Consider the following 17471-nt stretch of genomic DNA (forward strand, 5'->3'; position numbering starts at 1 on the left):
CCATTTAGCATATACACAGACAAAATGGTTAAAGTGCCTTTCTTTGTTCCCTCCCCTCTTTTCCAAATAAGCCACAAGGCGTAAAACTCACGTTGTTATGTCCCTAGCGGCATCTCTATTTCTGGTATGCAAAACTCACGCTCCAAATTGCTAACACCACAAAACTTTATGGCTACCAAATTTCAGAGCATGCCGATAAATTTCGATGTCCAAGTCTTGAAAATCAATTATGTATGGAAGGCAAAATTGCTCCTTAAACTAAAAGAACAAAAAAATCTGTGTCCCTTCTAAATCTCTCATTTTAATGTGCCCAGCTAAATGTGTACAAATAATGACACGATCCTTGAAATTTCCTAAGTGAATGAAAACAACCTCCAACAAGGTGGGGTCTACGGAATTTCAATAATTTTAATAAAAATATCATCTTTGGCTGTGAACTCACGGACCAGAGAATCTCAATCTTTCTAAGCCTTTTTTTTTTTAACTTTTCCCAAGTGCGTGGCCTCCCTCACAAATCCTATCTAGTGGCCATTTTCCTCTTGTCATCTAACACATTGCCACAACAGTTTATAGTTGGTGCTATCTCTTTTTTCTTCCCTTGAGCGTTTTTGCTTTTGCCACCCCAACTTCAACTTCAGCCAGAACACTGTTTAAGTTCATGCCATGTTGGCCAACTACGGATTCCAACTTTTGTTTCCTTGTACTTCACTGTTTACAAGGTTAATTAATCTCAGTTCCTAGAATTTCTCATTTTCATTTTCATTTTTCAACAACTTCTAGTCCAAGAGAATAAGCATATATTCTGTTAGTGGTGTGTGCTTTCACTTTTTGCTTTTATGAGGGGTCTTAAAGGCATCTTTACAGTGCTGCTTGCAACTACTAGAATTGAACAAAGTGGTAGTGAGTCTCCTTTGTTGTAAAAGGGTCATCTCTAATTTGGACTACTACTACTATGCCTCCTTCAAACTTCCCTCTTCGTTGGGAGAGCACAGGAGACCGATGGTGGTATGCATCTCCAATTGATTATGCTGCTGCAAATGGCCTCTATGATCTGGTCACTGAGCTTCTCCACCTTGACACCAACCTCCTCATTAAGCTCACTTCCCTTCGCCGAATTCGCCGCCTTGAAGCCGTGTGGGACGATGAGTCCAAGTTTGAGGATGTTGCCAAGTGCCGGTCCAAGGTTGCAAGGAATCTTATGATTGAGTGTGAGACAGGAAGAGGGCACAACTCTCTTATCCTTGCAGGCTATGGTGGATGGCTTCTCTACACTGCTGCTTCGGCTGGGGATGTAGACTTTGTTCTTGAGTTGTTGGGGAGAGACCCTCTTTTGGTGTTTGGTGAGGGAGAGTATGGTGTCACTGACATGTTTTATGCTGCAGCCAGGGGCAAGAACTGTGAGGTCTTTAAGCTCCTGCTTCATTCTGCTCTTTCAAGAAAGGAGTGCCTTGGTGGCAGTGAAGCAGAATTGGAAGAGAAGTTGGATGAAGGTTCTAAGGTTTTCAAGAGGGATGTGATGAATAGGGCCATTCATGCTGCTGCCAGAGGAGGGAATTGGGAAATACTGAAGCAGATTCTAGGAAGTGTTTCTGTTTCTCAGGTTTTGTCTTATAGAGATGCCCTAGGATGTACTGTCTTGCATGCAGCAGCTGCAAGAGGCCAGGTTGAGGTGAGGCACATTACTTAAGAGTAGAGTGTGTTTGTTTTATCTCAATTCCACTTTCCAAGGCACGTTTGAACACCAATTCCTCTCTCATGGATTGTTGGCGTTCAACATGAGTAAATGGAAGTTCAAACACAGCCTTAGTAGTTGGTGCATGTTTTGGTTTTGGTGAAAAAGTCCCAAATTATGGTTTGGGTGAAAGTAACTTATGCCTAAATCATGGTTTGGAGATTCTCAAAGGAAAACCAAACACACTTTGAATGTGCTAGTAGAAAATTCAGAAGCCCTACGTGTTTAATGGTATTGTTATACTTAGAAGTCCTAAGGACATAGATATTAGATCCTTAATAAATTATGGAAAAGCCTGGTTTATTTTATGGATCACTGGAATGCCCTTTTTTCTTCATTTGACCAGGGAGGCTTAATAACTACATAAGTGGAGTATAAAAAATGTTTATAGATACTACAGAACATCTAGTTCGTTGAGTTATCAAGCTTCGCAATAGATCAGGCTCCTCAAAGATGAATCTGAAATATAAAATATTTAGTGAACTGCTCAGATAGTACTACACACAATTGTGTGAATTCCTCTTTCTGTGATTCTCAATGCTTTATTCCAATTGGCTCCTTTTGGCACCTGACTCGGGGTGCAAACCTTGGAGTCTTGTATAAGAGACTAAAATCAGAGTTAAATGTTAAATATTTCTGGGGGCAGTTGATGCTACAAATGTTTTGTATGTCCAAATTTTTTTGCATCTTCTTCGTGGTTAATAAATTATTGTTACTTATTTTCATTATTTTAATGATGATGTAGGTGGTGAGAAATCTAATTGAATCCTATGATATCATCAACTCAGCTAATGCTCAAGGCAATACAGCATTACATGTGGCCTCTTACAAAGGTTACTTACCCGTGGTAGAGATTCTGGTTGGAGCATCTCCCTTGTTAGCAACGTTAACCAATCACTATGGAGATACTTTTCTTCACATGGTAGTGGCTGGTTTCAGAAGCCCTGGTTTCTGTAGACTGGACAAGCACACTGAGCTCATGAAGCAACTGACAAGTGAAAAGATTGTGAACATGAAGGACATCATCAATGTCAGGAACAATGATGGAAGAACAGCTCTTCATGTTGCTGTGATTCATAATATCCAATGTGATGTAGTGGAATTACTGATGTCTTTTCCATCAATTGATTTGAATATTCGCGATGCTGATGGGATGACCCCCTTGGATCATCTTAGACTAAAATCACGATCAGCATCTTCTGAAATCTTAATCAAGCAGTTAATTTCAGCTGGAGGGATCTCTAATTATCAGGACTATGTGACGAGAAATGCCCTTGTGAAGCATCTTAGGACTCATGGTATTGGAGGCAGTCCCGGAACATCATTTAGAATACCAGATTCTGAGATATTGTTATACACAGGCATTGAGAATTCATGTGATTCCAATTATGATCAGGCAAGTGTAGAATCAAATTCATGGTCAAGTGAAATAAACAACTATGACACAGCCAATTCCCCATGTAACAGCAAGTCTAGTTCTGTCAATTATGGTGCAAGGCACTTAAAGTTTCTGCTCCAAAGTTCTAGAAGAAGAGACACAAAAGAAGCAGCCTCAGATTTAGAAGATGATGTTTCTGTGAATTCCTTCGGTTCAAGGAACAACTTGGAAGACTTTCCAATCCCATTGAGGCAAAGATACTCAAAAATGTGTTCTCTTCCAAACAACAAAAGAACACTATCTATAAGGACTTATCTTCCTAGTCCTTCAGCCAAAAAACATTTTCATGCAGGTCTAGTACAAGGTGTGATTAAGGTAAAGCCACAAATGCCTCTACCTGTTCATTCAACATCTAATCTTTTTCAAGAACTATCTATCTCTTCTCATTCTTCGAATAATAAGCAAAAACGTGTTGATATAATGGGACCCTCTTGCTCCAATCGACCAATGGATGGTGATGGCACACTACAATTGAGCTATAAGCAGGGCTCTTTCAATAAGAAACTGATGAATCGATATTTTTCTTTTGGAGCACATGGCCAGGCTTTGGAGGATGCAAATAGCTGCACGATGTCAAATGGCAGTTCCAAGCATTTTAGTTCTTTAGTTGCATAAATGTTAAATAGGAGCTTTGAAAAAGTTTGTGCTGATCACGTTTAAAAAGTTCATGTGGAATATGCAACAATAATAATTAATATTAATGATACTGATAATATATGTTCTGTGTTCAACTATACTTTGAAAGTTAACTGCCAAGTCCAAATTCGACTACCAATGTTAGCCAATGCTTCTTAAGCTTTTCTTGTCAGAATTTGCCACTTAGCATGTAGTTGGCAAGTGCTTTTTGGAGATTCTCTAATAACCTGATTTCTATCAAAGTTGTAAAAAATAAAAATAATTATTTCTTTAAAATAAACTCAACTAACTTATATGTGTCTACCCTACCACCTGTTATTTTCAACCATAGTTTCAAATTATGCATACTCCTCTCTCACTCATCAGAAAATCATGGTTGAGACTTTGGACCACGCCATAAGCCATACTAGAAAAGCTTGCTGCAATATCCGTAGCAGATGAAATCTTTTGAGAAAAGAGTCTATCATTGCTCCATAGCAACATGAGAGCCACAGCAAAAGTGATCGCCCAATAATGTGAGTATCTGCACAAAATTACTACCAAAATAAGCTGTCTATTGTCAACAGCGACATAGTTGTGACGTGTTTAACTGTTGAGGTGATTCAAACGTAAACATCTTTTAAGGCAGAATTTTCACTGTTGTTTCTTCTTGAAAATATAGAATTCGTGATATAGAATCAATAGACTTAGAAGAATTGGTTATGATACTCCATTTAAATCAAAAGTTCAGTCGTTCTACTTATAATGAGGAAATGCACTTTAAGCATATAATGATAACCATTGATCATACAACATCTTTATCATTGAGATGTCCCACACACAAACTGAAATTCCATTGTATACTAGATTGAGAATGTTTAAGTTGTGTTTTAGATTTTTCTTTCCTCCAATTTTTAGTTTTGACAATTTATTGAGTATAATTTTGTGAGCAAGGATGTGTCAAACTTCGGTCATTCTTAATCTCTCATCCTTATAGCTAGCACTAACTTACCATGTTTTGAGGGAATGCAACTCAGCTGCTGACAAGCTTTAGTGTAAAATGGCATCAATCTTGACATGGGGTGGATATGAGAATCTTTTAAATTCTCCATAGCGTTACTTTCTGTGAATATTCAAACTGACATGGCAGCTACTGTTTTCTAAGATTAGGATAGTGCTTGTGATTTTGGGCATTTGTCGCATTTGCATAGCAATTTTTTTTTATTAAATTAGAAGTATGTAATAAAATTATAATTGTTAATTTAATTAATAATTATAAATAAACTTAAAAAAATCTAAGTTTGAATATGTTTTAGATCTTTAATAAATGATTGATTTTTTTAGGCCCTAATAATTTTTTTCAATGCAAAGGATTCATGATAAATCAAAACTTTTAGCCAAAAACAAAAATTGATCATTTATCAAGAATCTAAAACAAAAATTGGTTATTTATTAGGGACATAAAACATATTTTAGTCAAAAATATATTATAAGATTTTTATATAAGTTTTAGTTTTGTTTCATAGATAAAATATATTTACATAACTATAGTTTGAACTTCTAAATCAATTTTAAATTTATACCCTTTTACTTTAATGATAAAACATTTATTAGAAATTAAAATAAATAGTATAAATAATGTAACAATTCAAATGATAATACTAATAATATTTATATTAAGAAAATGAAATTTATTAAATATTAAAGGTAAAAAAGCTAATCATGAAGTGTGTGTATGTTAAAACTTACAAATAATCTTATAAACTAATTAAAAAAATCATAAACTAATCAAAATAACAAACCATACATGGTCTTCTATTATTATATAGAAAAATAGCACAAAGCAAGGTAGTAGACCAGAATTGGTAAAAGGCACCGCAAGCTCTGGCTAGAGAGGAATGGAAGGAGAGAAGAAATGGGGAAAAAAATAAAGCTCAACGCAAATCTTATGTTTTGGATGTAGGAGTGGAATGGAGAGAAAGGGGAAAAGATTCTCTCACATGGAAGAAAAATTGAGATTTTCAAATGTTAAGATTTCACTAAGAATTCTTTCTAACTTCTCATTTTATTATAACAGTATTATATAATGGTATTTATTAAAGGACTAAGATCTCATCTAGTAACGTTTATTTGGAGAGGATCCATCTCCAGGGTTTAAAAGGAAACAAACACAAGAAAAAAGAAACATAGATCGATATACTAAATAATGTAACAATAAAAGAATAAAAAATGAGATTAAAAAATTGAGATGGGGATAAGATGAAAGCGAAGTTGGATATATAACAATAATAATAATAATCCAGACTTATTAAATCGCCTATTATCCATCATGTCACCAAAGACGATTTCCTTTTATCCAATAAATAAATGAAAAATGTTTGTTTGTGCAAATTCATGTAGTATGAATAGTGTAATACAGAGAGACAACTCCTGAGAAATAGAATAGCAGAAACAACGCATGTGCAGATAAAAGAACACGTGAAAAATGCTCTCAACTCCGAACTGTGACACTACAAATCGAAATGCATGTTTGAATGAGTGATCATACATTCAACGTGAAACTAGCTAGCACAAGTAGATCCACCATACGTGCTAGATTTATAGTTATGTTTCAACTACCATGTACTTTCCGATTTTTATGGGAATTGTGGGTTTAAATGTTTAAGACTAGGTTGTCAAAATTACAACTTACAAGCATCAAACTAGTGTAAGACCTTTGAAGTGGTTCGTTGGGTAGGAACTAAGAGAAGGGGGCAAAATGGTGGCCACTGAAACTGAAATTGCTAATGCTGATAGAAAGGCCATTAATGATTGGCTTCCTGTCACTGCCTCCCGAAATGCCAAATGGTGGTACTCAGCCTTCCACAACATCACCGCCATGGTTGGTGCTGGTGTCCTCACTCTTCCTTATGCCATGTCTATGATGGGTTGGTACGTACGTCCTCTTAAACTTTAAACTATGATGCTAACTTGTACCTAGTCACACTTTCAATGACTGCGTCATATATTGAACGATTGATGCTTTATAGATGATATGGAATTAACATGAATTGTGTTGCATTAACAAGGGTCCGGGGACAGTTATACTACTCTTGTCATGGGTGATCACGTTGTTTACCCTATGGCAAATGGTTGAGATGCACGAAATGATACCTGCATGGTGTGAGATTGGATAGGTATCATGAATTGGGGCAGCATGCCTTTGGTGAGAAGTTGGGTCTCTACATTGTGGTTCCTCAACAACTACTTGTTCAGGTTGGCACATGCATTGTATATATGGTCACAGGAGGAACATCGCTAAAGAAGTTTCATGACACGGTTTGCCCCTGTCAAAACATTAGGACCTCCTATTGGATTGTTATCTTTGGTTTTGTAAACTTAAGCTTTACGGGTTAAAGTGTAGTAGTGTTAAGTTTCTTTATGTGGTTGTTTATGATTTATTGGTGTAAATCTTTTCAATGTTTACTCTCCTCGAATTCTCCAACAACTGATATTAGAGTCGATGGTTCGACTTGGTGATCAGCTTAGACGAATAAGAAGGCGACGATGAATCCTTAATCTTGGGGATCTCTTGTATCGAAAGTCTTCCTGACAACGGTGCAAGTACCGCAAGTAACTAGAGCATGTGAGCTCTAATGGTTATACTCGTGAATGATAATGACTTCCGTGGGGAGACTATCATGTGAAAGAGACTCACACTTAAGGGAGAGATTGTTGGAGTACAAGTGTGAGGTGAAGTCTCACATCAAAAGTGAAAAAGTTGAGCACCATATAAGTGAGGAGAAGATTCATAAATTGAAACCTTAAGGTTTTAGATTAAAGTACGTGACAAATTTCCTTATGTAATTGTTCATGGCTCGTTAGGTCTCTACATTGTGGTTCCTCAACAATATTGTTCAGGTTGGCACATATATCGTATATAAGGTCACAGCAGTCATGTCTATCGCGTAATCTAACTCCTCTCTACCTTTCAATTTTATGTTTATGCATGTTGTTTTGGGTGTACTAATTTGATCCTTTTGAAAATTCCTTACTAGTTGTTATTGTTATAATATTATGTACAGTTACTCAACCATTGCTTGGGTGGCTTCCATTGGCAAGGGAAAACTACCAGATGTGGACTATAGCTACAAAGCCCACAGCACTGCCGATGGTGTATTCAACTTCATGTTGGCCATGGGAGAGGTGGCATTCTCGTATGCAGGTCACAATGTGGTTTTGGAAATCCAAGCAACAATACCTTCTACTCCTGAGAAACCTTCCAAGAAAGCCATGTGGAAAGGAGTTATAGTTGCATATTTAGGAGTTGCCTTTTGCTATCTTCCTGTGGCCTTCATTGGATATTATATATTTGGCAACTCTGTCGACGATAATATCCTCATCACACTAGACACGCCCGCTTGGCTCATTGCTGCAGCTAACATGTTTGTTGTTGTCCATGTTATTGGAGGCTAGCTATCAGGTAAATTTCAATATGTTTGTTATATTGACATAACCAATCAATATAAATACTTTAGCACTCTACCTTTATCATATATTCCATTTAATTTCAAATTGACAATCAAATCCTCATATGAACAAGTATTCAAATGTCCTTCAAACTTCTCCAAACAATATGTGCACTTGATTCTAATACCAATATATTGATCACTGCACTCAAATCATCACTAAATCAATATATAAGTAATTGCTCTGGATTTAGCCACAAAATACACCATTGATCGACCCCTCAATCAAAAACGATCTTTTATTCCATAACTCTTAATAAATTTTGTTATCATTATAGACCTTTTGTTATGATTACAAATCGAATGACATTCAATAATATGACATAGGCATTCTCAGACTTGGAAAAATTTACTCACACCTCAACAAAAGGAGAAAAAAAATTATACAATGACAAAAATGAGAATCGAATATAAATATTTATGCATTTATCCCAATTTCTGACTACTAGACGTGGAATGAAAAAAACTAGTACAGTAGTTTATATAACATTGATAAGCTCCCCTTTAAAGATGGTGAATATTGTGCATTCGCCTCTTGTTTTCTCTGCCCTATTGTATTGTATTTGATGGAAAAACAAATGTCCACGACCGTTGGCAGAGTTAAACGAGGCTTGGGAAAGTGTGTTTATGACCAAACACGAGATAGAGGCATAAGGCAATTGAAATCATTAGCTTAGTAGCCTTTTAAGTTTCCCTTCATCACCTACCAATTAAAGTGACATGATTCGATAATCTCCGCATTAGTGTACTCAGCTAGCTATTGGTTAATGATAACTCAGTTAAGTTGACTTTATCCTACGTTGCCCCACTCAACTCTTTTCTGTCTTCATTCCTTTCCTCTCAAGTTTTTTCTTTCTTGGCCTTTTCGTTTGTCACCAATTCACTCACTATTTTATAAAATAAGATAGAAACCTTTGGCCACAAAAAAAACTAATTAGGACATATCAACTTGTTTCAAATGCCAACCTCACCAAAATGATACCCCTGATCGTGATGGTTCAGTCCTCTTGGGATGATGGACTTTATTATACACATATTGGGTGTCTTTTGCCGTGTCTTAAGATTGTTATAAATTATGCTAATGCTAAATAGACGAATCTTTATAAAGCCCCATTATTTTGTCCATTAGTAGTCAGAAGTTGAAATTTAGAAGAATTTTACTACGAGTATAGTACTCCTTTTAGGGTGTTCAACAAGTTAAAACTTATTGGTTGCTCTACGGATCTACGTGACGTACATTTACAGAATGTGATAAGAAAATTAATAGCTTAGTCCCAAAAATTGACCCCAATAAATTCCAACGCCATTAATATTACGTGGTCCGTTCATGCGATGAAGGGTCCAAAAGTCGAAACTTGGCTTCAATGTACTAGTACTATTAGTAGTAACACCGTAGGCATTAACGGAATATTCACACGACACATAACATAACCTTCGACCAGCACAATTATAAATATTGATTAATATCTCATTGAAATTTCAATCCCATTTATGTTGGCAATTAAAAAGGTAGAAAACAGTTCATAAGCTATAATAACAAGTAGAACTAAAAATCCAAAACATCAAAATCGACTAATTAGCATTTTAATTCTTATACGCAAACACAAAATTATGAAAATAAGAAAACAAGAAATTTAAAAAAAATGTAAAGGAAGATGAAAAGAAAAGGTTAAGAGAGAGAAGAAAAATAAAGGGAAAGAATGCTTGCTGTTTAGGAAAAAACAACAAATGAAATTATCGAAGGACAACAACAAAGGTTTTCGTTGAGTACTTGAGTATTAATATTGTTATTTTTTCAGAACTGAAAAAAAAAGGATTGTGTGGGAGAGATAATAATGGATTTTTTTTAGAGTTTGTTGGAACCGTTGGATCACACTGGTTCTGATTTGTACTTTTTGGTTGCTCTGAAGAAGCCATGAATGCTGATGTATAGCCAGGTGTCTGAGACAACATTCGACGCATTGTAATTGGCATTTAAGCTCTATTTTTTTGTTTTTGTTTTTATTATTTTTTTGTCTTTTAATCTTCGAACTTGGGTGAGAATTTGGTGAACCAAGTCTGGCTGTGTTCTTTGAACTTGGCTAAGTGGGTGCTCAAGCTTGAATTTTGCCGTTTGAATGGGCTACCCTTTTGGCCGGTATTGGCAACGGCATAATTGGGATTTGCTACTGGCAAATGTTCTTGGGTTTCAGGTTGAGGGGTATCTTCAATATTGGTTTTGGATGCTTATTGCATGAGTGCTCAGGAGTGTTAGCCATTGCGTTTTGAATGGTACAGTTGTTTCTGTTACTGCTTTAATATGCCAAATTAAGTTTTGTATTTTGGGGTATGTGGGTTGGTTGACTCAGTCACACTGGGTATGATATAAGTGTTTAGACAAGGAGTAATGAAACCTGAGGAGAAAGTTTATGGTGAAGGAAAGTGAGGTTTTGCTGATATTGTTGTTTGGAGATTGAATTTTGTTGTGAGCTTGTGGTATGTGTTAATAATCATTGGTTGTTGGTTAGGGTGTTGAAGGTTTTTGTCTTTGGATTGTATGGAGAACTTGAGGTGACACTTCTTGTTGGACACTGCATTGGGTAGTGGAGATGCCACCTTCCCTATCATTTAGAAGCTCTCCCGGTAGAGAGCCAAGATCAGACAGTCACAAGCGCGGGCGCAGTCTTGATAGCGGATTGCCCTTGAGAGAGAAAGATGACGATCTTGCTTTGTTCAGTGAAATGCAGTCCAGAGAAGAAGAGAGTTTTTTGCTTCAGCCATCGGATGACTTGGAAGACTCATTTTGTAATTTGTTTTTACTCTCATCTTGAGAAGAGAATGTATCTTTTTTTGTATTGCTGTATTTGGGTGATACTCATTCATTTCTCCCCTTTGTTTTGGATATTAATTTACAGCGTCAAAGTTGAGAGATTTTCCTGATATCAAGCTTGGGATATCCATTCCCGGTCGAGGAGAAACCAGTGAATTGCTTAATACAGATGGTAACAAGAATGACTATGATTGGTGTGTAGTCTTTTCTGTCTTTTGAATTTTTCCTTGTTAAATTGCATTTGTGTTGTATGATCAAATTTAATGATTTCAAGTCCAACTGTTTGCAATTGTGTTTCTTTCACATTAATAGTGCACCATTTTGTCTGGTCAATAATTCATTTTTGTTTTTCGCAAAGGTTGAGAATTAGATTTTCATATTACTTTGCTGATGCCGCGTTTCTGTTTTAATCATTGAAAGGTTATTGACACCACCAGACACACCACTATTTCCTTCTTTAGATGACGAACCGCCAGAAATAAATGTTGTAAGCAGAGGAAGGCCAAGAAGTAAACCTATTTCCATATCAAGATCATCTACGGTGTGCTTTCAAATCCATTTTATGCACAAATGCCTCTTAAATAAAAATTCCTTGTCTTTTTCTCCTCTTTATGAAAAATTTAGTTATTGTTTTACTCATTATCCATCTTTTGTTGGATGTCCTCTTTCAGACAGAGAGAAGTTACAAAAGCAGTAGGGTTAGTGCAAGTCCAAGTCGTTTAAGTTCATCCCCTCATTCTGGGAATAATACATTGCAATCGAGGGGAAGGTCTTCATCAACACCAAATTCTAGTCCAACTCAAGTTTTACGACATGCTACTCCAACAAGAAGACCATCTCCACCTCCAACTAAGCCCACGACACCTGCTCCTAGTCCTTCCACTCCTACTCCTCGGCGAATCCGCACTGGCTCCAGTAGTCCTGCATTCTCATCGGGGATTAGGAGAACTTCCCCTGTTAAGACAAGCCATGGAAACTCTGCTTCACCAAAGATAAGAACATGGCAAACTAATATTCCTGGTTTCTCTTCTGAAGCTCCTCTCAATCTCCGTACCTCTTTGGCTGATCAACCAGCATCATATGTGAGAGGTTCATCTCCAGCATAAAAAAATAGTAGGGATTCTACTTCTAAATTTGGTAGGCAATCAATGTCTCCAACTCCTTCCAGGAGCAGCAGTTATATTCGTAGTCATGATCGAGACCAGTTTAGTTCATGCAGCAAAGGTTCTATTGTATCTTCTAGTGATGATGATCTGGACTCTCTTCAGTCCATCCCAGTGGGTAGTCTAGACCGATTTGGTTCAAGAAGGGATGGTTCATTTTCCAACAGCAAATCTCATTCAATTTCCAAGAAGTCAGCCAGGATGGTGTCCCCAAGTTCTGCTCCTAAAAGATCTTTTGATTCTGCTATCCGGCAAATGGTATTTTGTTGCATAATCCCTTAACTTCCTATCATAATCATTCCATAGTTTGCTGCTAATGTGCTGGCAAGTGATCATACCATATAAATCTTGAGTATTCCTATTTGGTAGTTGCCCTTCCTCTTCCGAGGACTCTTTTTCACTCATTTTCCACGCACACAGGAGCAGGGCTGGCCCAAGCATAAGGCAGGCCAAGTCCTTGTTTTAGGCCCTTCAGAAAAAAAAAAGTTATTTAGTATTAGTATTTATATAATTTTTATTGTTAGTTGGTCTAGTTTAGTGGTAATTAAGGTGCAATTTTGTCCTTGGTGAATGGGTTTGAATCCTGTTGGAAGAAAAATTACTTTTCTTTTGTAAGGTCCTTAATTTTTTTTGTTACTGTCTCACTTAAAAATTAATTAGTCATCAATTTCAACTAAATAGATTGTTTCTTAATATATCAATTCTCACCAAATTCAGCCCATAAGACGTTCCTAAGTTGGCTATATCAAATTTGTTTTAGGCCTAAAAATATGTTGAGCCGACCTTGCACATGCGTGCACACAATTTTCCTCCGTTATGCACTTTCCTTTTGATATATGCTAATAAATTAGAACATTGTTTTTCTGTTCAAATCAAAGCAGTCTACAATGGAAAGTGGAGTGAACCAACCATCCTAGATTATTCTAGGCTACCTATGATCAAAACTCTGATATGATATTTGCTTTATTTCTCTATATAATCTTTTTTAGGTACAATGCTTTATTTGGTTCTTCTTGTGTGCATGTTTTCTTTCCTCAGTAAGTTTATTTTTAAACTACACATGATAAGACAATTATTCAAGTAAATGGCTTCAATAAAGTCATGAATGAGTTTGTTTATTGTGCTACATATAAAATGACATGCACACACTTACATGATTATCAATTTATCATAGCAAGGTTAACACATTTTCTGTTCTTAGTCATGAGTTTTTATTGTAAAAACTTGTTCAGTAATCCCTATTCCCCTCACCTTTTGCCCTGATCTTTTCTCTTAATGTCTTCAAATAGTTGGTTGGAATCAAACTTCTTACTTGCAATGCTATGCAGGATAGAAAAAGTCCTCAGAACATGTTCAGGCCCCTTTTATCTAGTGTGCCAAGTACAACCTTATATGTCGGAAAAGCAAATTCTGTGCAACGTTCCCTGGTATCTAGGAATTCCTCTGTCACAACAAGCAGCAATGTGAGCTCTGATCATGGTACAAGTTTTGCCCCAGATACTGAAGGGAGTGACCACAATCAAGATGATGTGGCACGTGCGACTGAGAAGATATTATACACTGATATTTGTGAAGTATGTTCCTCTGATAAAATTGATGGATTAAATACAAGCATTGGGCATGAGATCAATGATGAATCAGCTGACATCCTGCACACCAAAACTAGAGGCCCTGTGATTGCTTTAGATCCTATTGAATGTGAGGCTTCTTTTAATCATGGTATTGACAAAGAATTCAATGAAAGTTTAGAAACTTTCCATGTCATAGGTGACATTTCTGAAACTGGTGGTTTTGAGAATACAATTTGTTCCAACTGTGGTTGCCCTCTTGAGGCCACAGATCAAACTGAGAAGAATCTTAGATTGTGTCCAGAATGTAGCAGGAAAACCACATTGTTGAGACATGTCATCCCAGAGGCAAATTTGCAATTTTCCAGTGACAATTCAGTGAATTCTACCAACATTCCTGCAGAAGAAAAACCATCAGCCGAAACAGACCAACTAACTCTTCTGTCTGAACTGCGTCAAGAGACTGATGTGGGTAACACGAGGTTTCCCCTTGGTGAACCAGATGCTGTGGAAAGTCAAACTTTTCCCAGTGAATTTATTCAGGACCGCTCGCAACAAAATTCTCTCTCCAGTTCACTGATGGAGCGAAGTAGGCAGATGCCTGCCAATCAGCTTGAGGTGGACCAGTCAGGGGTTGATTACAAAAAGCCTGATAATCATTCTGGCGATCAGCAGTTTTATCTTTCCAACGACCACTCAAATTTGAAAGTGGACCTCTTGGAAGGAACTGGCATTTCTTTACTACTGAAAAGGTCAAGCAGTAGCAAAGAACATGTAATTCAGGGCCGGACTTTTACTGCCATGACGCTATCTTACAATGATCTGTCTTTTGCAAGACGCAGCATTAACAGTATTAGAAGCTCAACTGGGCGTAGCAGTTATTCTACCTCATCATCTGCCGATTTCAGCTCAGCAAGACATTCTGATTTTCATGTCCAAAGGCAGTCAAGTGGAAGGAAATTGGATGTAGACTATGGATATGATGTTAGGATCAGGCCTCCAAGCCCTGGTTCATCTTTTTCTGGAATGTTAAACTATTCTTACCATGGATTAGGTTTTGCTACACAACAAACTTCTTCTGGCAATACAGAATGCAGCATCCTGAAGGAGATACCTCAAGATCTACTAGAAATGCAAGCTTCCGAAAATGCAGTGACAGATGCAATTGATTCTTCCTCTATGGGTTCAATTGTTCTCAGGGAAGATAATCTTGGATATCATGATTGGTGCAGAACAACTGATGCTTGGAGCTCAGAATTAGTAAGCCAAGCTACTGGTGTTCAGCATGGCAACAATTCAGTGTCATCATTTCCAAATCATGGGAGTTCTATTTCAAATGATAGTATTAGTGTAAGCAGTGTCTTAAATACGGAAACATCAGTTAAGGATCCAGAGTCATCCTTTGACGAGAAACTTGATATGGAGAACTCTAATGTTGATGGACTGAATGCTTTGGTAACTATCAACACTTCTACAATTGAAGAATCAGAAATAAAAGTGGAAAACTGTTGTCAGAAGGATACTGGTGTGGTGGATGTTGATCCATCGCTGGTATCAAAGAGCCCCATTGATGACTTTCAGGAACATTATGTTCCAAATTCTTCCAGTGATTATCTTGCAGCTTCTGTTTCCGAGCTCCATGCCTCCAAGTACTCCCTTGGCATAGGTATGATGCTTGTTGGATGAAATTTCAAACAGAAGATATTGCCAATGATGATTGAGATGAAAATTTTCTATAAGAATCTTTTATTATTCTCTTGTATCTCTCAAATGCACTCGTCCATAGCGCACACAGTTTGTCATATGTTAACTTTGGGCAATTTAAAGGGATACATAAATTTATAGAATGACTGTCTATTCTAGGTTCTCCTGCTCTATCTGATATTAATAGTTTGATCTACTCAAATTTTATAGTTTTGATTTCTAAGAGAGTGAGTTAGGATGCCTTGAAAGGTTGTTTCTTGACATATTTTTTATAACAGGGATAATACTCTTGAGTGATATGCCTGATGTATTAGGATATGGTTATGTTGCCTTAAGATAGTCAGCATCAATTTAGTAGTGTAGTTTCTAACTTATCAGTTAAAAATTGTGTTTGGATTAACTTTTTTGTTTGGCAAACGCTAACCAAGGGAACTGGTTAAGGAATCAGAATTCAATTTTTTTATTAGAAAGTGTAACAATGCATTCCCCCATGATTCCCAATGCAACCCCTAGGTAATTTTCAATAAAAACATTTTATTTATTGATTCCATAACCAGTGCCCTTAGGGAACTTGTAAGCAGGAACCTGTGTGTTTCATACTACTAACATTGTGGCTGTATTTTGCTATCTTTTTTATGAGCTTTCTGAAATCTGATCAAATACTTTATTATTAGTGGGGGAGGATAAGTTCGCTTCAGTTTTCTATTGAAAAGAGATTCTGCTTCTCTATGTTGTACATGGTTTCTTTAGTGCTTGTAATATATTTTATCTGCTAAAGCTTTATGTGGAGAAAATATTAGTACTTGGCAAATTTCTGACAGATTTCTAATGGTTTATGCCAGAGGGATCCACAGTTAGGTTGGAGTGTCAAGATAAAGGAAATACTAGAAGCCTGACACTTGAAGAGGCAACGAATACTATACTTTTTTGCAGCACTATCATCCTTGATCTTGCATATCAGGCTGCAACGATAGCAATGGAAAAGGAGCACTCAGAACAATTGGAAGGTTCTGAGCCAACGGTGACTATATTGGCTAAACCCAATTCCAATACAAAGGACTCACGCAGCCGAACTGCTGGCAAGCGTGCTATGAAACCCCAGAAGGCAGCAAGGTCAAAGATGGTGGAAACCGATGTAAAATCCCCTTCCAAGATTGAGAATGATGAAAATATTGATGAGTCTTCGACACGCAATGTTGGGCTTCCAAACAAAGTAGACAACATGAAGCCTCTTCCAGATAAGCTTGAAGCAAAGTGTAATTGCATCATAATGTGAGAGTTCAAAGTTCAGATTGCCCTTACAATTTGTGCCAGCATTTCTTCTCTTCCCGTTGGCCTATATATACACCCGAGCAGAGCTTAGCCAAATGCTTGCGCATGGCTTTAGGTTTATGGCTGTTTGGGATAGTAGCCAATTGTTATTTGTCGGCTCCAATATATATCGTAAGATATGCAACTTTGTGTTTAACATAATTGTAAAGTTATTTTTTTCCCTTCCTTTTTTGTGGGTAGGCCATTTAATTTGAGGCAATTGGAGGATTGTGCTCCTCAAGTTGCTCCATTCTTGTTATCTGATTTCCATTGAGATGAAGTGATTCATCAATGGAAGTGTGAAGTAGAACTCATTCATATTCGTTAATATTGTGAAAAGCATACTGATTTCTTTGCTAGAAGTTTATCCGTGTGCATCATACCTCCCCTCTTATAAAAAAGCAATAGAAAGAAAACAAAAACATGAATGAAATAACATATCAGTGGGAATTAAATTGGGGTGACTTTTGTTTTTCCACCGGGTAAAATAGGAGTTGGGTACTGGCTAACGTTTACTGTTGATGGTATAATTTTTAAATGCTTCTGGTTAAGTTTTTGAGATGTAATTTTATGATAATGAGAGTGAGAATAATTTCTAAAAGCATTCTTATTCAAATAAGAGA

At 36.8% G+C, this 17471-nt stretch overlaps 2 protein-coding genes and 1 pseudogene across 2 annotated transcripts; all 3 read left to right on the forward strand.

Moving 5' to 3' along the window:
* Window positions 1–440: 440 nt before the first annotated feature.
* On the forward strand, window positions 441–3901 carry LOC100791999 (uncharacterized). Its single transcript, XM_003524834.5, has 2 exons — window positions 441–1669; window positions 2478–3901. The coding sequence occupies exons 1-2, from the start codon at window positions 953–955 to the stop codon at window positions 3783–3785; spliced, it is 2025 nt and encodes a 674-aa protein (XP_003524882.1). The 5' UTR covers window positions 441–952; the 3' UTR covers window positions 3786–3901.
* Window positions 3902–6491: 2590 nt separating this feature from the next.
* On the forward strand, window positions 6492–8240 carry LOC100782088 (lysine histidine transporter 2). The gene is given in 5 exon segments (XM_041015299.1): window positions 6492–6720; window positions 6854–6934; window positions 6936–7187; window positions 7710–7732; window positions 7850–8240. Coding segments are annotated over 5 exon segments (924 nt in total). The 5' UTR covers window positions 6492–6543.
* A 1554-nt stretch (window positions 8241–9794) lies between these two features.
* On the forward strand, window positions 9795–17202 carry LOC100782624 (uncharacterized; annotated as a pseudogene).
* The last annotated feature ends 269 nt before the right edge of the window (window positions 17203–17471 follow it).

Source organism: Glycine max, chromosome 5, assembly GCF_000004515.6.
Source record: "Glycine max cultivar Williams 82 chromosome 5, Glycine_max_v4.0, whole genome shotgun sequence".
NCBI classification, from domain to species: Eukaryota; Viridiplantae; Streptophyta; class Magnoliopsida; order Fabales; family Fabaceae; genus Glycine; species Glycine max.

Bases quoted from the DNA above. Each gene is read 5' to 3' on its own strand.
- LOC100791999 (XM_003524834.5), top strand. From the start codon at position 953: ATGCCTCCTTCAAACTTCCCTCTTCGTTGGGAGAGCACAGGAGACCGA. The intron at 1,670-2,477 runs GTGAGGCACATT...ATGATGATGTAG, and splicing joins CTGCAAGAGGCCAGGTTGAG to GTGGTGAGAAATCTAATTGA.